The sequence below is a fragment of the Alligator sinensis genome, unplaced genomic scaffold (assembly GCF_000455745.1).
Source record: "Alligator sinensis unplaced genomic scaffold, ASM45574v1 scaffold56_1, whole genome shotgun sequence".
In the NCBI taxonomy this organism is placed as follows: Eukaryota; Metazoa; Chordata; order Crocodylia; family Alligatoridae; genus Alligator; species Alligator sinensis.
In genome coordinates, this window is record NW_005841960.1 from 2682899 (window position 1) to 2702533 (window position 19635).

The 19635-nt window shown below is 39.7% G+C and overlaps 1 protein-coding gene across 3 annotated transcripts in view; it reads right to left on the reverse strand.

Moving 5' to 3' along the window:
* Window positions 1-19635, reverse strand: part of KCNT2 (potassium sodium-activated channel subfamily T member 2) — a 371828-nt gene that overhangs the window by 56780 nt on the left and 295413 nt on the right. For all 3 annotated transcript variants that reach the window (XM_025200221.1, XM_025200220.1, XM_025200219.1), the window contains one exon: window positions 12983-13117. In XM_025200221.1, coding sequence (XP_025056006.1) covers window positions 12983-13117 — 135 coding nt within the window. The remainder of the gene's footprint in view (window positions 1-12982; window positions 13118-19635) is intronic.

The window sequence follows — 19635 nt, forward strand, 5'->3', positions numbered from 1 at the left end:
TTCCCTAACACTGCAGTGCACAGTCTAGAGTAAATGGGCAAGCAGGCATACTCTCTGGGTTGTCATATGATATGCAAAGGAAAATCAATATCAATAGCTAAGAGAATGAGCCATCTCTATAAACCACCAGATGCTCAATTGCACTCCAGTTGTTGAGGTGTCCCATAAAAATAAGTGAAAAATGTGATGCTTTATTTCATCAATACCCAGTGATATTTTAAAAGGAACTCAGAATACAGGACTAAAGACTGAAAAGAAAACTGGCTTTTTGTGTAATGAGACTATTTCTAGAGGAAAAAGAGCTAGAATAAGAGAAAATGCATTTTTGATGCTTGCTACAAAGTGTAGAGTGAAGAAAATTGTCATAATCCTGGCTAGTCTGTAGATGATTTATACAGTGCTTAAATATGCAAATCAGACGCACTAAGGGTTGTTTTCTAATTCAATATTTTATTATTATTATTCAAGCTTTATCCTAAGAATTAGTTTTTATTTTAATTTTTCTTCTTATAATATTCTGAACTCTTCTGTATGTCACACCAAAGAGAAGTCTTTCACTGTTTCTAAACTTCCTGTTTTTGTTGATTGGTCAGCCAATTACATGAATACGTTAAGTTTTTGTGCAATTAATGGATGGACGTAAACTGATCTGAAAAATAACCATGCAGAGAAAAGTCATGATGCATCTCTAGTAGGAGTGTTACTGCATTGAAAACATGGAAATGTGTTTGTAGTTTAAATATTGCAGTAGATATTTCTATTGTCATTCCATGAACATTTTTAAATATAATAAAAATGGTGAGCTCCAAAAACTACCTGTAATATTCTGCTGTCATTTAATACTCAGATTATCAAGGTAAAGACTTAGCTAAGAAATAAACAAAACTGCCAGTGAAAAGGCCAGGTTTCTGTTCACTCATTTGCAGAGTAGAAAACTTGGGCTGTGAAACAAACTTAGTGCCACATAATGTTGTTTTACAAAACTTTCAAAACTAGATAGATTTTCAGTTCATTACAGAGACACTGTGCAAAATAGGCCAAGTTTTTTGTAAATTACTGACAATTGTAGTTCTTTGGTTTTTGGATGCTTAAACTGAGACCTGCTAAGGCAAGAACTTTTTTTTTCAGAAGGCAAATCCTGAACATTTCTTTAAAAAAACTGTCCCTTTTTAGATGTTCAAAATTGGCACACTAAAACTGGGGGCAGTCAACATCACTATTGGCTTCTGAAAATTTGGCTTTTTCCCCCATGTTTTCTAGTGCTCAGATTTAGTGCCATGCTTTACTTTGTTCTTGATTTTTATTTGCAAAGAGTAAAGTGAGTGGAGACAGATCTGGGCCCCAAAATGATCTGGATTGTGCTCATAATTTATAACGGGTATCTTTAAATGTAGCTAAAGTGTCAGAGCCCTAAACTCTCTGTTATAAACTAATTAAACATTCTTGTTGTGGAGTAAGCAAACTTTTAGTTTCCAGTCCCTTAAGCCCTTCTAATTTCTCCCCTAATCATTTTAAAATGATCAGTGTGTGTTTAAAAAAACCCAAAAAACAGGTTTTTGCTTTTCAGAGTAAAATTACCTAGCAAATGGTTTGTGTTTTTTTTTGTTTTTTACAGAAAAAAGCCAATACATTGCACCACTGAATTATAGTTGTGTGAACAGGCTTATGTCTTTCTTGAAATAAACTTAAAATTCAGTTAAATGTGAACTGTGATGGCAGCCTGAGTTTCCCTAGACTCTACTGCCATTGATGCATAAGTAAAAATAGTTTTTTCCCAATATGACTCAGTCATGAAGGCCTTTTGGCTAAAAATCACATTGACTAGTGAACACAAACAGCTGTTCTAATTAACAAAGACAAGATTTAGATTAATATAATCAGATGAATTCAAAGCTGCAACCAGCCATTTACTTATTAGACAAAGTAACAAAAAATACTTGTAGTGACAAGGCAAATAACATGGTTTTATTTTACTATCCTATGTTGTTTATTCTTTTTCTCTATGTCATCAAAAACTTGGATTTATCTACATCAATTTGTTTCTTGTTGAATTTACAGGATATATAGTATATTGTAAAAGCTTAAGATTAGAGTAATGATTTCAGTGGGGTTTCAGAGAAGCAGATGTTGTTTTAAGTTTTTTTGTTTTGCTTGGTTTGGTTCATTTTGTTTTGATGCAGGAAATCAAAAAGGCAAGACAGAGAGGGAGGAAAGTGGACACAGGCATACGAGAATGTTCTCTATAGCTCAAGCATGAAGCAGGAAAATGAAACTGGGGAACTTTAGGCTAATCAGGATCCTTGTTCTGTGTTAGAAGAAATCAGCTCTTTCTCTAATTACTTTCTTAACAATGACAGAGATATCTGTGAAATAATTTAAAATGTAATCTGTTGCCTTGTGTGAAGTGAGCTGAAAATGATATGAATTGCTTGCATTTGAGGGATGGTTTTCTGAAATGCCACATCTCAATACATTATCACACTAAGTTATAAACAGACATAGACTTAACAGAGCTCCTAACGTTCTAAAATGTGATCTCGTACAAACTGTTTTTTCTGTTTTAGGATAACTTAGCTAACTTGTGAGGTCTATGTTGCACCAATTATTAGTTCTTTGGAAGCAGTAGGTGAAAATACTCCCATAACAATGGCTGATAACCAAGGAAAGGGACTGGAATGTTAAAGAAACTTCAACTCAATTGAAATTGTAATATTGCAGTAGATGTTTCTAGTGTCCATGAAAATTGTTAAATATAATAAAAACGGTGGGCTCCAAAGACTAACTGTAATGTTCTGCTGTCATTTAGTACTCAGATTAACAAGGTAAAGTCTTATCTTAGAAATAAATAAAACTGCTAGTGCAAAGGCAATTAAAGCAAATAAGGTGATTCAAGCCTATGCATTTCAGCCATGTATCTCAATCTGGCTTGGCATGAAAAATCTAAGTAATTGTACTTGGCAAAGGTGTGTAGAGAAGAGAAAGCTGTGTTGTAAGTCTGCTGTGAAGTGGGAAATTTGGAAATTGAAAACTGCTTGCTATAGCCTCTCTCTCAGACAATGGACCTTGGTATGAAATCTAACCTGTCTTTCCAGACTATATATAACATTATAAAAGCAGTCAGTAAACCATTTTGATACAGTTTTACTGAAAGCACCTGGTTAAGCAGTTAACATCAAATAATATAAAAATAGGTATATCTTGAAAGGCTTCAATCCACTGTAGTGCAGGGTCCTTTCACATCAAGCTTGTGGAAAGGCTTCATTAGGATAGGAAAGCAAGCAAAGGTAAAGCATTTGTCAGGATGAATCCTAAATATGTCTGTACAAATGAATTTCTTAATGTAGCCTACTGTGGCAGTAGCTATATTTACAGCTATAGTAACACCAGAAATAGTGAGAGTGTTTTTTTAGACCAAATGCTTGAGTTTAATTACCACATGATGTTACATCTGCTCTAAACAGGATTAGGTAACATAGAACTAACACAGAGGTAGTGACTGCAACCATTATAGACTACCATCATATTAGCACTCAACCATAGGAAATTTTAGTAAAAATGTTATTCTAGGCAGAGATTAAATGAAACTACATCACAACATTGGAACTGTTCTATAGAAAAAGCTTAAGTCTTTCAAAAATAGCATAAAATTGGGTGGGTCTACACAAGATGTTTAGTATGCAGTCCACTAATTAGCAGTGCAGCAAATGTCTTGGTTTCTACACGTGTGTCCCTATTAGGCTACAGTAAATTAACTTAATCCACAGCAGAAAAGTACTTGTATAAGGGTGCGTCAGCGTGGGGGGTGTCTGTTTGCTAGTGCCATGCTGAAGCTTCCTCATGCCACAGCACTTTAAACTCGGGGGAGCAGCCCTATGCTGGCAGGCTGACCCCCTAGGTCCCCTGCCAGCCAGGGTTGCTCTGCCCCAATCCACATGCTACACCTGAATAAACTGTGGCTCTTATTGCTCCAGAGTTAATTGCTCTCAGGTGTACATTCAAAAGATGCACCTGGGAGAAATTAACTCCAGAGCAATAAGCTCTGCAGTTTACTCAGGCACTGTAATTGCACGTGTAGATGTGCCCACTGAGGCCTCACAAAGCTCTGAAGTCTTCTAACTATATAAAGACATAAATAAATTAAATATCATAAATTAAATATCATAAATTAAAATCATTAAATAAAATCTCCTATAAAAGAAGCTTTAGCTCAAAAGCTTTTATTGGTTCATTAGAAGTGGTCAGCAGCAAAGTTAGGATATCATTAATATACCACAATATTGAACTCTTTAATGGGAAGGAGAATTTTAAAACTCTCTCTCTTCATGAACCAGATAACAAAGGTTTACAAACAAACAAACACGTTTGACTTTTTCTTGCTTGTTTGATTGCTTTTGCAACATATTTATGAAAGGCTACTAAAGATACTACAGTAAATGAATGTTAACTCTGGATCTGTTAAGGGAAGATTATGATCAAACCATTTCTGTGTGAAATACACAATAGGGCCCAAATGTGACTTTATAGAACCTTTTTCATTCACAAGAGTATGTTTTTCTCTTAAACTTGTATGTAGCAGAACTTGAAATTCATACTTAAATCAGTGCTCAGTTTCAAGAACTATGCCAAAACCAGAGTTAGACTGGGGATTGTAATGTAAAGGTATGCTCCAGTTCTATGTTTCAAAATCATTTCAGATTCTCACCATGAAGGATCACCCAGTGTCATGGGATCAAGAACTACATTTTTTTCTGGCACTTCATGGAATCCTTTTCTGTATGGGTCTTTGTGAGAAATGTTGTTAAAATATCCTTAGGAAGGCATAAGCTATCTTCCCATTTCTGACCAAGAAGAAAACACTGACATTGACTTAAGTGAGAGCTTTAGCTGGGCAAGTACTGCCAGAATATGGCTAAAATACTGTTGTAACTTGGTTATCTGAATAGTTTTTTAACTGAATAGGGTTATGTTTAATGTGGTGCATGCAGGCCTTGGTGGAGTATAAATTGGTATAACCATTCATTAGTGCATATTCTAATTATACAGAAGCCCTGCTAATAGCATGGATTGAAGGTAGGCCTCAGTGAACACAACTAGGCATACCATACATGGCTTGCATGGAAGTGCTGGAAAAGTAGTTTGTTAGGTGCTTCACAAGAGTAACATATAGGCGAAGTACAGATGTTTGGGGAGGTTAGGAAAAGGTTAGATTGAGTTAAAATACCCACCTGATCTAAGGTAAGCTGGAGAGTGGTAATTACTGCGCACCAGCCAGCCTCTGCATCTCATATATCAGTGTCCCCACACTTCAAAATTGTGGCGGGGGCACTTTAACTAAAGCTTGTTTGATGACCTTTAAAAAAAGTGACCCTGCCACCATTTTGAATCGCAGGGACACTGATACATGAGAAGCTGCAGGCGCTTTAATTAGAGCAGCTCTCGGAGCTGCTCTAATTAAAATGCCCCTCCCCCAAATCCTGGAGCACATGTAAAAGCACCCTTTGTTACTAAGAACTGAGGCCTGTGGTCTCTTTCTTGTAATAGTGAAATCATTAGGAGAAGAGCATTACAGTTGATATCCTGACAGCACATTCCCCGACCATCCAAAATGAAGACGTCTGAAATGACAGGAAATGCCTAACCTGCTAATAACACTAACAGGTTCAGATAAGAATAGTGACAGAGTCCATCGTGACAACATTGGTAATTACCTAGAATCCTACAGTGATCCCATATTGAAAAGCAGCATTAGCAAATTTACTTTGCAAGGAACACTTCTGCATTATAGTTTCCCCCATTGTTAAGAACAGTGTAAACTCAGAAGCATCAGACACAAAGAGGATATTTTATACAGGAGTCTGACCATACACAAATGCTGTATCTTCCTGATTCTTTAGTTCACAGGCTGAAGCATACAACTTCTGATATTTAGTGTTACTGGACAGGGTTTGTTGGTCCCTGCTGGGATTTAAGGAATCCTAGAATGAATTATTAGCAATGTATATGCATGTGTTAAATAAATCATGACTATAATTGTATCAATTTAATGGTATTTTTTTATTTTCTTAAAAAAAAAAAAATCAATTCCGGCTTATTTCTGAATTAGTTCTGTATCATGTAGTGCATCATTTTCAAAGATTTTGCTGGAAAGGGATTTTCTTGTATTAGTGTCTTATATCAGCCAGGCATTCAAATATGAATATTAACAATATAATACTTGCAACCAACGGTAATGGGTGGATTAGCATCTGATTTTATAACTAGATATACATTGCTGAATGTGTAAGCCCTGGTTATTGAGTGTCTAGTAGATCTGGATTGAGACCCTAACTGGGTTTTGAAAAATGACTATTCCTAGCAAATCAATTTCAAAACTAGCTCTTGGCTACTGAAGCTGCATGTATTAGTTAAGACTGCTCCCTAGTGGTACTAGAAGGGAAATATTATGCATCTACTTCAACAGTTTGAGGCAAGTCTGTGTCTTGCCCTTTATGCCAATGCAGGGAAGTACAGAAGGGTATAGAAGGGAAAATATTCTTTTAATAGTATAGACTCAGAGCAATTTGCCTCACCCCTGAACTAAGAAAAGTGGGGAACTAAATGAAAGTAACATGACACTGAAAGTTACAACAGTCTCCTTAGTCTGTCTCTACAATGGGGAGATTGTAATATAATCATCTACAGTAGTGATGCCCAAACTTTTTGGCTCACAGGCCAAATGAGTGGTGATGGCTCTGTCTACAGGTAGAACGAGTCCATGGGGTCCATGGGCCCAATTCAGTGCATGGTGCTGGCCCAGCTAGGGCTCAATCCAAATGACCTGACTGGCATCTTATCCCACACATCCCACAGGACCTGGCTGCGATATTGATGCATGACTTTATAGGGCCCTGTCTGAGCTGTTGCCACACGGCTAGATCTAGTCCTGGCCAGGATCAGCCCCAGCTTGATCCAGCCACGTGGGAGCAGGGCCCAATCCCTCTGCACAGGGTCAGCCTGGCTGAGGCCAGTCTAGCCACATGGGGCTTGGAAATTTGGCAGCAGAGGTGCAGTGGCAATGCTAATTGCCTCCAAGCAAAAGCCTGAGTAAGAAGGCTTTGCAATATCAGGGGAAGTCTCCAAATGACAGGCCACCAAATGACAGGCTCTCTGCCCCTGTCACTTTTTAAGAGGGACAGATGAGCTGAGCTAGAGATAGCTATACTGGAGTAAGCAGCAAGATAAGGTCAAGATATGGGGTTATAGGGCTGCAAGTGCCTACCTAGGAGCTAGTTGCATTACAGTAGGAAAACAGGGGCAGAGCCCTAGATCAGCTACAGCAGTGTAGTAGAAGCATCAGGATTATTGGAAGCCGCTGTCCATGATGGAGACAGCATGTGACAGGAAGGGTGGTACTCAGAGAGATATAAGCTCATCTTTTGAGCAGAGCAGTCTGACCCTGACCTCTGCAAGAAGAAGAGCTGCTGGGATGGCGAGGGAATGAGGCTGCTGGACACAATCCCACAGGCACCTGAGATACTCTAGAGAGCTGGAAAGAAAGAGCCAAGAGGGAAGTAGAAAAGACTGTGGGATAGTGACACAAAAGTGGACTTTGAGTTTAGTTAGAAGCAGTTGCTTGTGTTTCAGTTTATAGTTATAACCAATGGTTTGAGTTGTGGCTGTAGGACAAGATAGGAGATAGCAGGGTGTCTTGGGCATTCTGTTTTAAGCCCTGCATGAGGCTGAGATGCAGTAAGGCTGAGGCTAGGGCCCCAAAGCCTGAAACAGTGGGCCAGGGTTGAGGGCCTCAGTGGGAGAAAAGAGGTATAGCCCATAAAGGTTGAAGCTTGAACAAAAAGATTAGAGCCTAAGGAACAGAACATATGGATGAGGACAGGAAGCCCGACAAAATGGTGACTGAGTGACATCTGCGAGGCAAAGGTGTAGCTATAGGGGCAGCTGGAGGCCACAAATACCACCCCAAAGGCATGATTAACACCATAAGACCTATGGGGATATGAGGGGTGCCTGATAAGTGCCAGCAGGGCTCAGAATAGGTATTTGATAGTGGACTGAGGGGTCCAACTAAGTAAATTAAGTTAGGGTTAAGGCAGCATCAGTAAGATCACTCCAAGATGCTCGGGGTGGGGGAGGACAGATGACCCTTCCACTGTCATAGAACATTTTCACTGAGGCCTTGCAGGTGAGACTGCAAGTGGGAGAAGAATAGTGGTACACAGAGAAACTAGACTAGGGTAGGGTTACTGTGGCCATTAGGGGGTGCCATGGCTACATCCGGGCCCATCCCATCCCATAAGGCAATCCCATTGTAGAGTCAAGTATTGTCTACTTAAGAGGTGGAGGATGAACCTCCTAACAGTGGGCTGTCAGTTTGTCTTTCCTGGTCAATGTCATGTTTTACCCTGAAACCTATGGCCTATGGACAGCCCAAGCCAATATGTTTTATTTCTACTTTTAAATTGAGCTAAACTTGTTCCTTTACATCCAAAAGATTAATGATCCAGGTTATATTCAGTGAGACCATTGGATTCATACCCATTTACTCCCTTTAAGCTATAATTAAGTAAAATAAGGTGATGTTGTGCCATCATTTTAATTGGCATGCACAATAGGGTGCCTGTCCCATTAAAAGGAGACAGTCAGTCTGGCTGAGAGGCAGCAGCTGTGTGAAAGTTAATGAGGTAGTGGCTCATTGGGAGTCAAAACCCCAGCAAGGAGATCCAGAGAGGCTGCAGAGGAGAAGCACCAGAGCAGGAGGTTGCTGAGCTATGAAGGAAGATAAGCCTGCTACAGGAAGGCTGGAGCCATGGGGGATACCTCCCATGGTCCAGGACAAGAAGGCTTTTTTATTTGCTTTATTTTTTAAAATACTCTGTATATTACTAGGGAATACTGACAGATGCCCAAGGAAACAAAAGCCAAATGGTTTTTAAAAACTCTGTTTATTACTGGGGGTCCTGAAAGATGCTCAGGGAGCAAAAGCCTTGCTGAAGAGGCCATGAGGTGGCAACCTGCTACAGCATGGCATGTTTCTAGCCTTCAACAGATAAAAAAGGAAATGGCATAAACTGAACATTTATCCTTTAAGGATGTGTGTGACAGGAGAAGAATTATTTAAACTAGGCAAAATATTTAATTCAACTAAACCACAAAGCAATGTCAGAATTTATAATTTATATGAGAAATGGGTGCCTGGCTTTATAAGATCTAACAGCTTAGGCCATTAAGCTATTAAAAGGCTGAAAAGTATTACAATATTTTATGTTTTCAGGGCCTGCTACAGTCCTTGAAGTTACTTAGTTCATTCCAGTTGGCTTTAAGAGTCTTAGTTTATTCTTTAAGTTGTGAATGAAACACTGGGTAGAAGAATAACTAGCAAGTTCTGTGACTTGGACAAAACCCTGAGTGAAAGAGGACATCAAACCCTGGAGACCAGAGTGGGGAGGGAGAAATCAGTGTTACCTTCCCTGGGAACTCAAAGGGCACTTTTACACATTATCTGAGGGTGGAGAGGGGCAGCACTTTTAATTACAGCGGCTCTGAGAGCCGGTTTAATTACATCTCCTATATCAGCATCTCCATACATAAAAATAGCAGCAGGTGTACTTGAACAAAAGCTCATTTGACAAGCTGTAGTTCAAGTGCCCCCCAACTGTCATTTTTAAGTGGGGGGACACTGACACACAAGATGCAGGAGGCTGCTGGAGCACGGCAATTGCCATGCTCTAGCAGACCCGATTAATTGAGTCTGCTGTGACATACACAGCACATCAGAGCAGCCTCTGCACTCATGTATAGGGACCCCAAGTCCCCAGCTGCTGCTGGTGCAGATAATGCTGCTCTTGCTTCTGCTAATACAGCAACAGCACAGAGTCCTTGCACCCAGCTGTCGCTGCTTTGTATGTTGCATGTGGCTGCTGCAGCAGCATGGATTTGGTGTGACTAAAATATTCACTTTACCTAACACCGAAGATGTACAGACAACAGATGTACAGACAATGATCCATGTGAAAACAATATATTTAGCAAAATACTCCAGTGTTTTTTAAATCCTTCTATAATGTTCCCATGAAACGCTCAGTACAGAGGCATAACAATGTATCCAGGAATCCCAGCCAGCTGTGACACAGAAGGGCAGTGGCAACTTCCAGATGCCACCGTGCCACTGGAGTGATTATGTGGGGCTGTAGTGGTAACATTATTTTCTGCATGCCCCCCGCCCCCAAGTCAGTGGGGGAGCCATTTTCCCTGGTTACACCACTTAGTTACTCACTCTTTTTAAGGATACTTATTTTCAATGCATAACTAAAATCTAGACCCATGTTTAACACATTTTTCAGGCTGATATAACAAATTCCATAGGTCTACTTCCCTACCAACAACTTTGAAAATATTCTTATGGAGTATTTCTACCAAACAATATCACATTATACTTGCATGTATTAAACATCCTATTTCAATCTTGAATTTCTTTGTGTAACCTAGATTATTTGGAAGTAAACATCTTTTTTTTTTCTCCCACATTTCCTCTTAAACTGTATTGCTGTATTGAAATATAGCTTCCCTATACCCCTAGTTAGATTTAATAAGATGGTTAAACTAATTGTTTAAACATGTACTCTAATAAAATATACTGTCACAAAATTCCATGAATAATGCACTTGTTTAATCCCAGTCCTGTTTTGTCTGTAAAAAATTGTTTCTAATATTTTAGTCATATTACATTATTTATAAAATAATACTAGTGAAAGTTTTCCATCTAGTTATAGACATTTCAAAACCTATTTTGAAATCTTCTAAATGGATTAAAAATCATTCATTTGTCTTCTTTTAGAATGCTATATATATTTAAAGAAATCTATATTTCAGCTATGAGTTAAAGTTGCCATCTAGTGAAAAAAGCTGTTAAGAGAGGTAGTATCATTCATGTTTGCATGCTTGTGACACATACTGCAGTTTTCATTTATTTCACAGGTATCTTCCAACATAAAGAAAAATGAATCAGTAGATGAAAAATTAACATTTAACTCCAAGTTTAACTCTCAAACATTTTATAATTATTACAGGAAGTACGTTCTTGAAAAGTACAAACCCAGTATGTGGGATAAATTGAAGAAAAACCACTGACAGTCAAGTTTTAAGCTTCATCACAGTTGCAAACTAAACACCATAATTTGTTATTGAATATTTCACATGCAACCACATACAACTGTGTTAAAACAGCACTATTCACATTGCAAAGTCAAGCACTCAAAAGTTAAAAAGCAACAGTGGTTGCCTGTGCAGTTTCATCAGCATATGTGTGATGATGAGAGACCCTGTATTTTCCACTATGTTTCTCTGTTAGTTTCATAACATGTCTCTCTCAAAATATTTTGTTCTTATGAAATGGAATGCAATTTGCACTACTTTTGCAGATGAAATCTTAACAAGTTATGTTATGTATTTGCTAAAATGAAGGGCCCAGGCCTACACTTCTTTTTTCCTTGTACTTTGTGCAAAGTCAGTGACTGAACTGTCATTGATTTGGAGGACTGCAAGATGAATCCTTTAATTGTGCTTCTCTGCAAAAAAACACTTTGACATGAACCACTTGCTCATTTTTAGAGCTGTTGACCCTATTCAGAAACTTATTAAGTACACATGTAGCTTCTAATACATAAATAATCTCGTTGGCTCTTTTATACTCTTCATATGCTTAGAGTGAAGCTTATGCTTAAGCGCTTTGCTGAGTCACAATTTTAGACATGTTATACTGAACTGAAACTGAGGCTTTAGGGGAAGTTCACAAACCAAACCCTGCCCTAAATTATCTAAATCTTTGACTGAGCACCAGTTTCTCAGACTCCTTTCTGATTTATCATTCTTAAATCAAAAGGCAGAAAAAACTAATTTCGTGCAAATATAGGAGCAAACTAGGTATTTGTATACCTCTCCAAATTATGATGGACATTGACACAAGAACAAGGTAACACAAGGTAAACTATGGTGAGAACAGAAAGCTTCCGCCTGTAGCTACTATGCCAATGACCCTGGACATGTTCTTATTCCATAGTAAATGTAAACTACAAAACATCAAGAACTAAGAAATCACAAGGTAGTTTGCATTCACTGTAAGGTTTTCACATGGGCAGTTACCATGTAACAGCTATACAACTGTAAGTCTCCACATGTGTTTACCTTGGGTAACCAGCTGATGTGAGCATGCCCTCTATATAAATATTATAAAAGCCTAAGTCTAATATTATAAAACCCTAATTCTGGCGGTCTGTCTTTATTTGCACTCTGATTGGCTGATGGAAACAGCCAACCAGAGTGCTCCAAGTGTGGGGGAGCACCACCATGATTCCCAAGCAGCGCTGAGGACCAGACTGGGGGTGGGAGAGCCAAGGCCAACAGTGCTGGCCTTGGCTCCCCCACCCTGCTCCCTGCAAGAAGCAGAACAGTGGCAGCATGGGGTGTTAGGTGACTCCATCCCATCCCCCTCCTCCCCTGCCTCTCCACCCCCTGCCATTCTTGACAGCCACTTGGCTAGTATATATATATATTTTCACCAACAACCCAGCTTATAATTTTTCCCTTTCTCACAGGACCTACTTCAAGGGTTTAAGATTCTAATCTCATCACGTGATATCTTATGGACAGAAAAGTTGTAATGGATTTCTTGAGTAAGCAGCTAACTGGCTTCTTTCCCATCCCACAAAATAGCCAACTACTTCCTGAAGACTCTGAAGGGAATGGGTGGTCATCTTGGGATGTGAGAAGTTGAATCTCAAATCTGAAATCTAACATTTCAGCAGACTTGTGTAGCTTGTCAAGCAGAAACAACAATTTTGCTTGATCATAGAACAAGATGTTTAAGGAAAGGAGAGGAAGAAGAAAGACAGTTGAGAGGCAATGCCTCAGTCCCTCCTATCATAAAAAAAGAATTCTAAAATAATTAAAGATTAACAAAGATGTGTGGGTTATTTATGAAACCACTTACCTAAATAGCGTTTGGACATTTACAATAGTTTTGGCATCAGCCATGTAGTCTTCTTCAGCGCTCATTGTACTTTCCTTGTCCACAACCACCATATTGGCTGCAAAGGTCACCCCGCATCTTAGCAAATCATCTAGGCTTTTGTGAAGAGGAACAGAAAAAATACAGAAATTTAAATATATAGCACTAGAATAACAAAGTGAATTGAAAAATATTTTATTCAGAATATTCTGGGAAAACATCATAACTATTAACGTAATGTAACCATTATGTAACCACCTGAACACACCATAACTATTAACATAATACAGTACAACCATTTCAGTAGAACAAATGTGGACAGTTTAATATGAATAATAATAATTTTCCATGAAGCAAGTTATCAAGGATTGCTTAGCCCCTCTCCATTCCTTTAAAGAATATTAGTAAAATTATTTCCATTTTTATAAGTATTTAACAATTATTTTTAGAGGCTGCATACCTTTCTACAACAAGTGTTTTTAACAAATCATTACAATGGCTGCCTGCCTCATGTGAGTGCCATAACATGGCTCTTTTCATATCAAAGATATTGGCATACATGTTTGAAATGCTGTAATGCAATGTAGCATCTGACACAGACTCTTTTTCTCACCATCTCCCTTTTCTACTATTCACCCTTAGCTGAAGATCAGTTTTACATATCCATAACTACCATTTGAGCTCATGCAATAGTAGGAGTAATATTCAGAGAAGAGCAGGAACCGAGCCCCTTTCAGAGCATAACATGCTGCACAGTTTATGCCATAATGTACAAGCAGTCCCTTCCCTAGCCTAAAAGATAATGCCATTATGTTTTCAAAAAATTAAATAATGATATACACACCATCATTTGGAAACAGTCCATTGCCTGTTTTAAATAGTTAATATATATATGTTTAGATTTCTGGTAGAATATAAACATATTTATATGGAATTTGTGATATCTAGTTAGTCTTGGCTTAAAGAAGAACAAAATGTAGCTACTGAATTAAAATTTTACCTATAGTACTCCATAAAAGATACATATCTCCAAATAAAAATGGATTTTGAAAATCAAATTAAGTTATGAAAACCTCCTCTGTCCTACTAAATTAATGCCAAGCAGTCATCTCTCAAATCATTTTATGATCCCTAAATTTAATAACTCTATTTAAATTGAGTCAGAATCTTCTTTAGGGTGATGGTGGTATTACTGTGGTTTCTGGTGCTCTTGCCATATAGAATGTAGGCTCAGCCTTTCCATTGTACTTCTTCTTGAACTTTTATGCTCTGTGTTTCTTATTCTTTCCCTCCTTTTTTTTCTTAAATGGGAATTTTTGGTATGCAAATGACTTGAAGGACCAATGTTTCTTCCTCTACAAGGGAAGAAGGGAGTAAAGGAACACAGAGGAATAAGCAGTGCTGAGGCTATAGAGCAGAAGGGAGGGAGCCAAGCAATACATTTTTTGAGAGAGCTTTTTCTATAATGTATGTAGTTACAGTAATATAAGCCCCCTCATGTAGATTTCATAAATGTTTAGGGTTGGAAGGGACCTTGGAAGATCATTGAGTCCAACCCCCTGCCCCTGGGCAGGAAAGGGTGCTGGTGTCAGATGACCCCAGCCAGGTGTTTGTCCAGTCTCATCTTAAAGACCTCCAAAGTAGGGAAGAGCACCACCTCCCTTGGTTCTGCACATTCCAGGTTCTGCTAACCCTAACCATAAAGAAGTTCTTCATAATGTCTAATCTGAATCTGCTTCCTGTCAGTTTGTGGCCGTTGTTTCTAGTTACTCCAAGGGGCGCCTTGGTAAACAGACTATCTCCTATTCCTTGCTGCTCCCCACAACAAATTTGTAGATGGCCACCAGATCCCCTCTCAGCCTTCTCTTACAGAGGCTGAAGAGATTCAGGTTCCTCAATCTCCTCTCATAGGACCTTTCCTGCAGGCCCCTAACCATATGAGTGGCCCTTCTCTGGACCCTCTCTAAGTTATCCACATCCCTTTTGAAGTCTGTTGCCCAAAACTGGATGCAATACTCCAGCTGTGACCTTACTAATGCCACATAGAGGGGAAGTATCACCTGCTTAGAACTGTTTGTGATGCACCTGTTAATGCATGATAGAGTGTGGTTAGCTCTATTGATCACTTCATCACATTGTCAACTCATATTCATCTTTGAGTCAACTATGACTCTGAGATCCCTTTCTGTTGCTGTGCTGCTTAGAAAGTCATCCCCCAATCTGTATGTGCATTGGTGATTCCTTCTCCCTAGATGCAGCACTCTGCACTTTTTCTTTCTTGAACTGCATCCTATTTTGTTCTGCCCACTTTTCCAGCCTGTCCAAATCCACCTGGATCCATTCCCTACCCTCCAGTGTGTCTATCTTGACCCATAATTTGGTTTAATAGATTCATAGATTGTAGAGTCGGAAGGGACTACAAAGGATCATCATGTCCTACCCCCTGCCCCTGGCAAGAAAGAGGGCCGAGGTCAAATGACCCCAGCCAGGTGTCTATTAAGCCTCCTCTTGAAGACCTCCAAGTTAGGTGATAGTACCACCTCTCTCAGAAGCCCATTCCAGATTCTGGCCACGCTTACTGTAAAAAAAAAAATCTTACTAATGTCTAACCTGAATCTACTCTCCACTAGTTTGCACCCACTATTCCTAGTTACTCCTATGGGTGCTCTGGTAAATAGCACATCTCCAATTCCCTGTTGTCCTCCCTTAATAAATTTGGTGTCATCCACACATTTGGACAGTGTGCTCTCCACCCCCTTGTCCAAATCACTGATGAAGATATTGAGCAGCACCGGCCCAAAGATCAAGCCCTAGGGGACACCATTCCCCACATCTTTCTAAGCCAATACCAACTCATCCACCACCACTCTCTGGGTGCATTCCATTAGCCAATTTGCCACCCACCTGACCATGTAATTATCTAAGTTACAACTGCTTGTATTTTTTATAAGAATAGGATGTGACACCTTATCAAAGGTGGGATCCCACCCCCTCCCCGATCAAGGTCTCTGGGTCCTAAATCCAGAGTCAGTAGCCATGACCTGCATGTTTCTTGGTCTGCTTACAGCTCCTGCAAGCTCCCTGCCCTCCCAGTTAATCTGATTTGAAATCTTTTCTTTTTTTTTTGTTTGTGAATTTTTCAAAATTTCAATCTTTCATTTCAATTCAAGCAAGAATATTTATTTTTTAAAATTCTCATGGGAAAGGAAAACTATAACTTACACAGATCTAAAAAAACATTCAGTTCCTCACTTATCATTTAGCACATTATCATATTATAAAATTGTTTTAGAATTATATGCAATAGGAACTGAAATTTAATTATTGCCATTCTGTGTGTTGTATTTCTTGGGACATATTTAATATTCTTATACAATATGCATTAATCTTCCTTAAAGGATTAGGTTAGGTTAATCCTCCTTAAAGGAAGATTAGCATTTGATTTCTATTTCACTCTGTGTTCAAACTTTTCATTGATCTTTCAAAATAATATTACCTTTTGATAATCAGTAAAAAAAACTATGTAGCAATAAAAAATGGAATTTGTCAGAACACAATTATTCCACTTCTCAGAATTTAGGGTATTTCAGTTTGGGGTTTTTTTGCATCATTACATGTATATAATGTCAAAGTAATAAACAAGACAGAAATGGCTATTTGAAACATCATGCATTTGGTTCTTTAAACATATATCCTTTACAAAGATATCTAATAACATCATTAAGCCACTTTGTCTTACTTTTGAATAGATTTAATATACAAACTTTGGGTGCTTCTACATGCAACAAAATTGGCTTTAAAGCAGCTTAAGTATCCTCTTACATTGCTTTAATGGTGTTGCTCTTTACACGTTTGGTGGCATATTTCACTTTCAGTGACTTTGTTACATAGCAAGGTAAAACCCATCTGAGATATTTTAGTTTGCTATGTAACAAAGTGCAACAGTGCACGGGGCCCTGGAAGCCCAGACATGCTCAGGGAAGCTCGGGTTTAGTGGGCTTCCAAAGCCCTGTGCACTGTCCCCACCACTTTCTTGCATTGCCAGCACACCCCGCAGCACTCCTGCCACCTTGCTGCTCTGCCCCAGGGCAAGTCAGACCATTTCGGGGTGGTCCCAGGCAGTGGGAATGTGGCAGGGATGGTGCATGGGGTACTGGAGCCTACCTGCCTCTCCTGTGGCTAGGGGACAAGCTGCTGATAGGCCTAGTGGCCCCTGAGCTGTGGGGTACCCCGGACCTTCCCTCCATGGTAGCAGCACCCCTCAGATGGCACCTGACTGCTAGCACCTGGCCCAGGTGGTCCTGGGAGGTGCTGCCATGGTGGAGAGAAGCACCAGGCCCTGCACAGCTCAGGGGCTGTGCAACCCAGTGGAAGCTCATGCAGGCAGGCTTGACTGAGGAAAAAAAAAAGAAAAAAGCTCCTCATTGCTTTTTTTTTCTCTTTTTTTTCCTCAGTCGTGCCTGCCTGCACAAGCTGCTGCTGGGTTGCACAGCTGATGAGCTTTGCGGGTCCTGATGTTTTGGTCCACCGTGGCAGCACCCCCCAGGACCACCTGGGCCAGGTGCTAGCCATCAGGTGTCGTCTGGGGGGTGCTGCTACCATGGAGGGAAGGTCCGGGGTACCCCACAGCTCAGGGGCCACTTGGTCTATCGGCAGAATCCCCAAGGACCACCCAGGTGGGGTGAGAGTGGGTGGGAACCACCTGATGGGCACCACCACCACCGAGGGAAGGAGAGTGTAAGACTGGAATTTTATAGGAAATATTTGACCTGGTCTAAACTCTCATTTTTTCATTGACAAGATATCAGTCTATGCTAGCTCAGTGTCTGTCTTGATATGTCTATCCTTTTTCATTTATAACTATTATGGTGATGCCTTTTATCTGCCTATACTCATTAACACGTTAGGAAGTGTCTCATCTTTTCATAAGTTTTGTCAAACATGAAAAACTTGCCCAAGGGCACAGAAGCAGAGAACATATTAGTTTAAAAGAAATCATCCTGGATTCTTCTTCAATTTTATTGCCATACCCATGGACAGATCCAGGGTTTCATAAAGGGGTATGTGAACAGCAATCGGGACTGCAGGGGTCTGCCCCCCCCCAGCCTCTCTCCATTCATTGCAGTGCAAAGACCACACCATGGAAACAGGAATCAAAGTCCCTCAGTCAGGTAAAATCTTCCCTCCCTCCTAGCTCCCCTTGATGCTCAGCATTACATTTCCTCTACTCCCCTCCTCCCCCCCACCTGCCTGCTACTGCTGCTGTCCCTCAACTGGAGGTAAGGGAGAGACTTCAAAGCTGCCCTTGCTCCACTCCAGTTGGGCTGTACTTGCAAACAGCCTTGGCCAGAGGCAAGAGCAGCATCTGGTAGGTTCCCTTCTCCCCTGCCTACTCCTGGACTGGCAGATAACACCCTGGGGGCGCTGGCCAGGGAGGATAAACCCATCCACTGCTGCTGCCATACCTGGATTAACCTGGTTCCCCACAGAGCCTGTCTATAGTGGCCAAAGAAGCTCTGGAGCCTCCACTGAACCCACCCCCACTGCCACTCCCACCCCTACCCCCACTCCAGCCTCTGTCCCCAGGACAGCTTGTGAAAACAGAAACAGTGGGCAAAGGAGGAAGGGGGAGGAAACACTGGGAAGTGCCACTGATCATGTAGGGGAAGGTGGGAGAAGTAGGGATTCTTGCCCAATTCTGGAACTTAAAACAAAGGGGGGGAGGTGCATCTGCTGCTTCTGTGGCATCATCACTCAAAAGGGAGGTGCCTTCACATGACTGCACCCCCTCTGAATCCACACTGGCCACAGATTAACAACTTTCTTCTGAAGCTCAGGTTGGCTTACATTTTTATGCCAAAGCTGTTAAAACAGGTTTTATGTTAGCTTATATGTCCAACATAGAGGCCTCAGTCTTCTGCAGTTTATGCCATTACCTTTCTTAGATCTAGTAATATGAGTTTTTCTAAAATATACCCAGTTGTTGATAATGATAGGCAAGAATTTCACTCCACTATTTAAATAAAAGGTAATGCTTTAGTGCAATTTGCAACCAATACATAATAAAACAATTACAATGTAACATGAATATACATTAATTTTCTTTTTGTGAAAAATTGCTTTCAGCTGGCTATCATTTCTGTGATCATTTTGGGGATTGATTTTGTTTTTCTTATTCTGTAAAAAGAAAATGAGTATCTTTGAAAATGCTGAAACTAACTTCTTAAAGAGTGATCTAAAGAATATTCTGAGATGAAATTTTAAAGGCCTAAACTGTACAAGAATAAAGACAAGGAGAAGGGAAAAGAAGAAAGTCATTTCAAAGATATGGTCTAGCAAGTCAAAACTAAAATGTCCAAATTATCTTCACTTGAAAGACCTTTGATCCTTCATACTTGGAAAAAAATTGCCTTTTTAATTATATAGATTTGTGGTACTTATGAAAACTTCTGCTAAATTATCCATAGATCATTATGTGAGTGAGAAAAAGAAAGTGTAAAATGATACATAAACATACTTATTCCAGTACTGTTTTCTCATAATGAACATATTGAGCACCCATCTTGCATTATTTCTCAGGCTACAACTAAATAGATGCTCCTTCATGTGTCAGTACCCAATTGCTTAAATAGCTT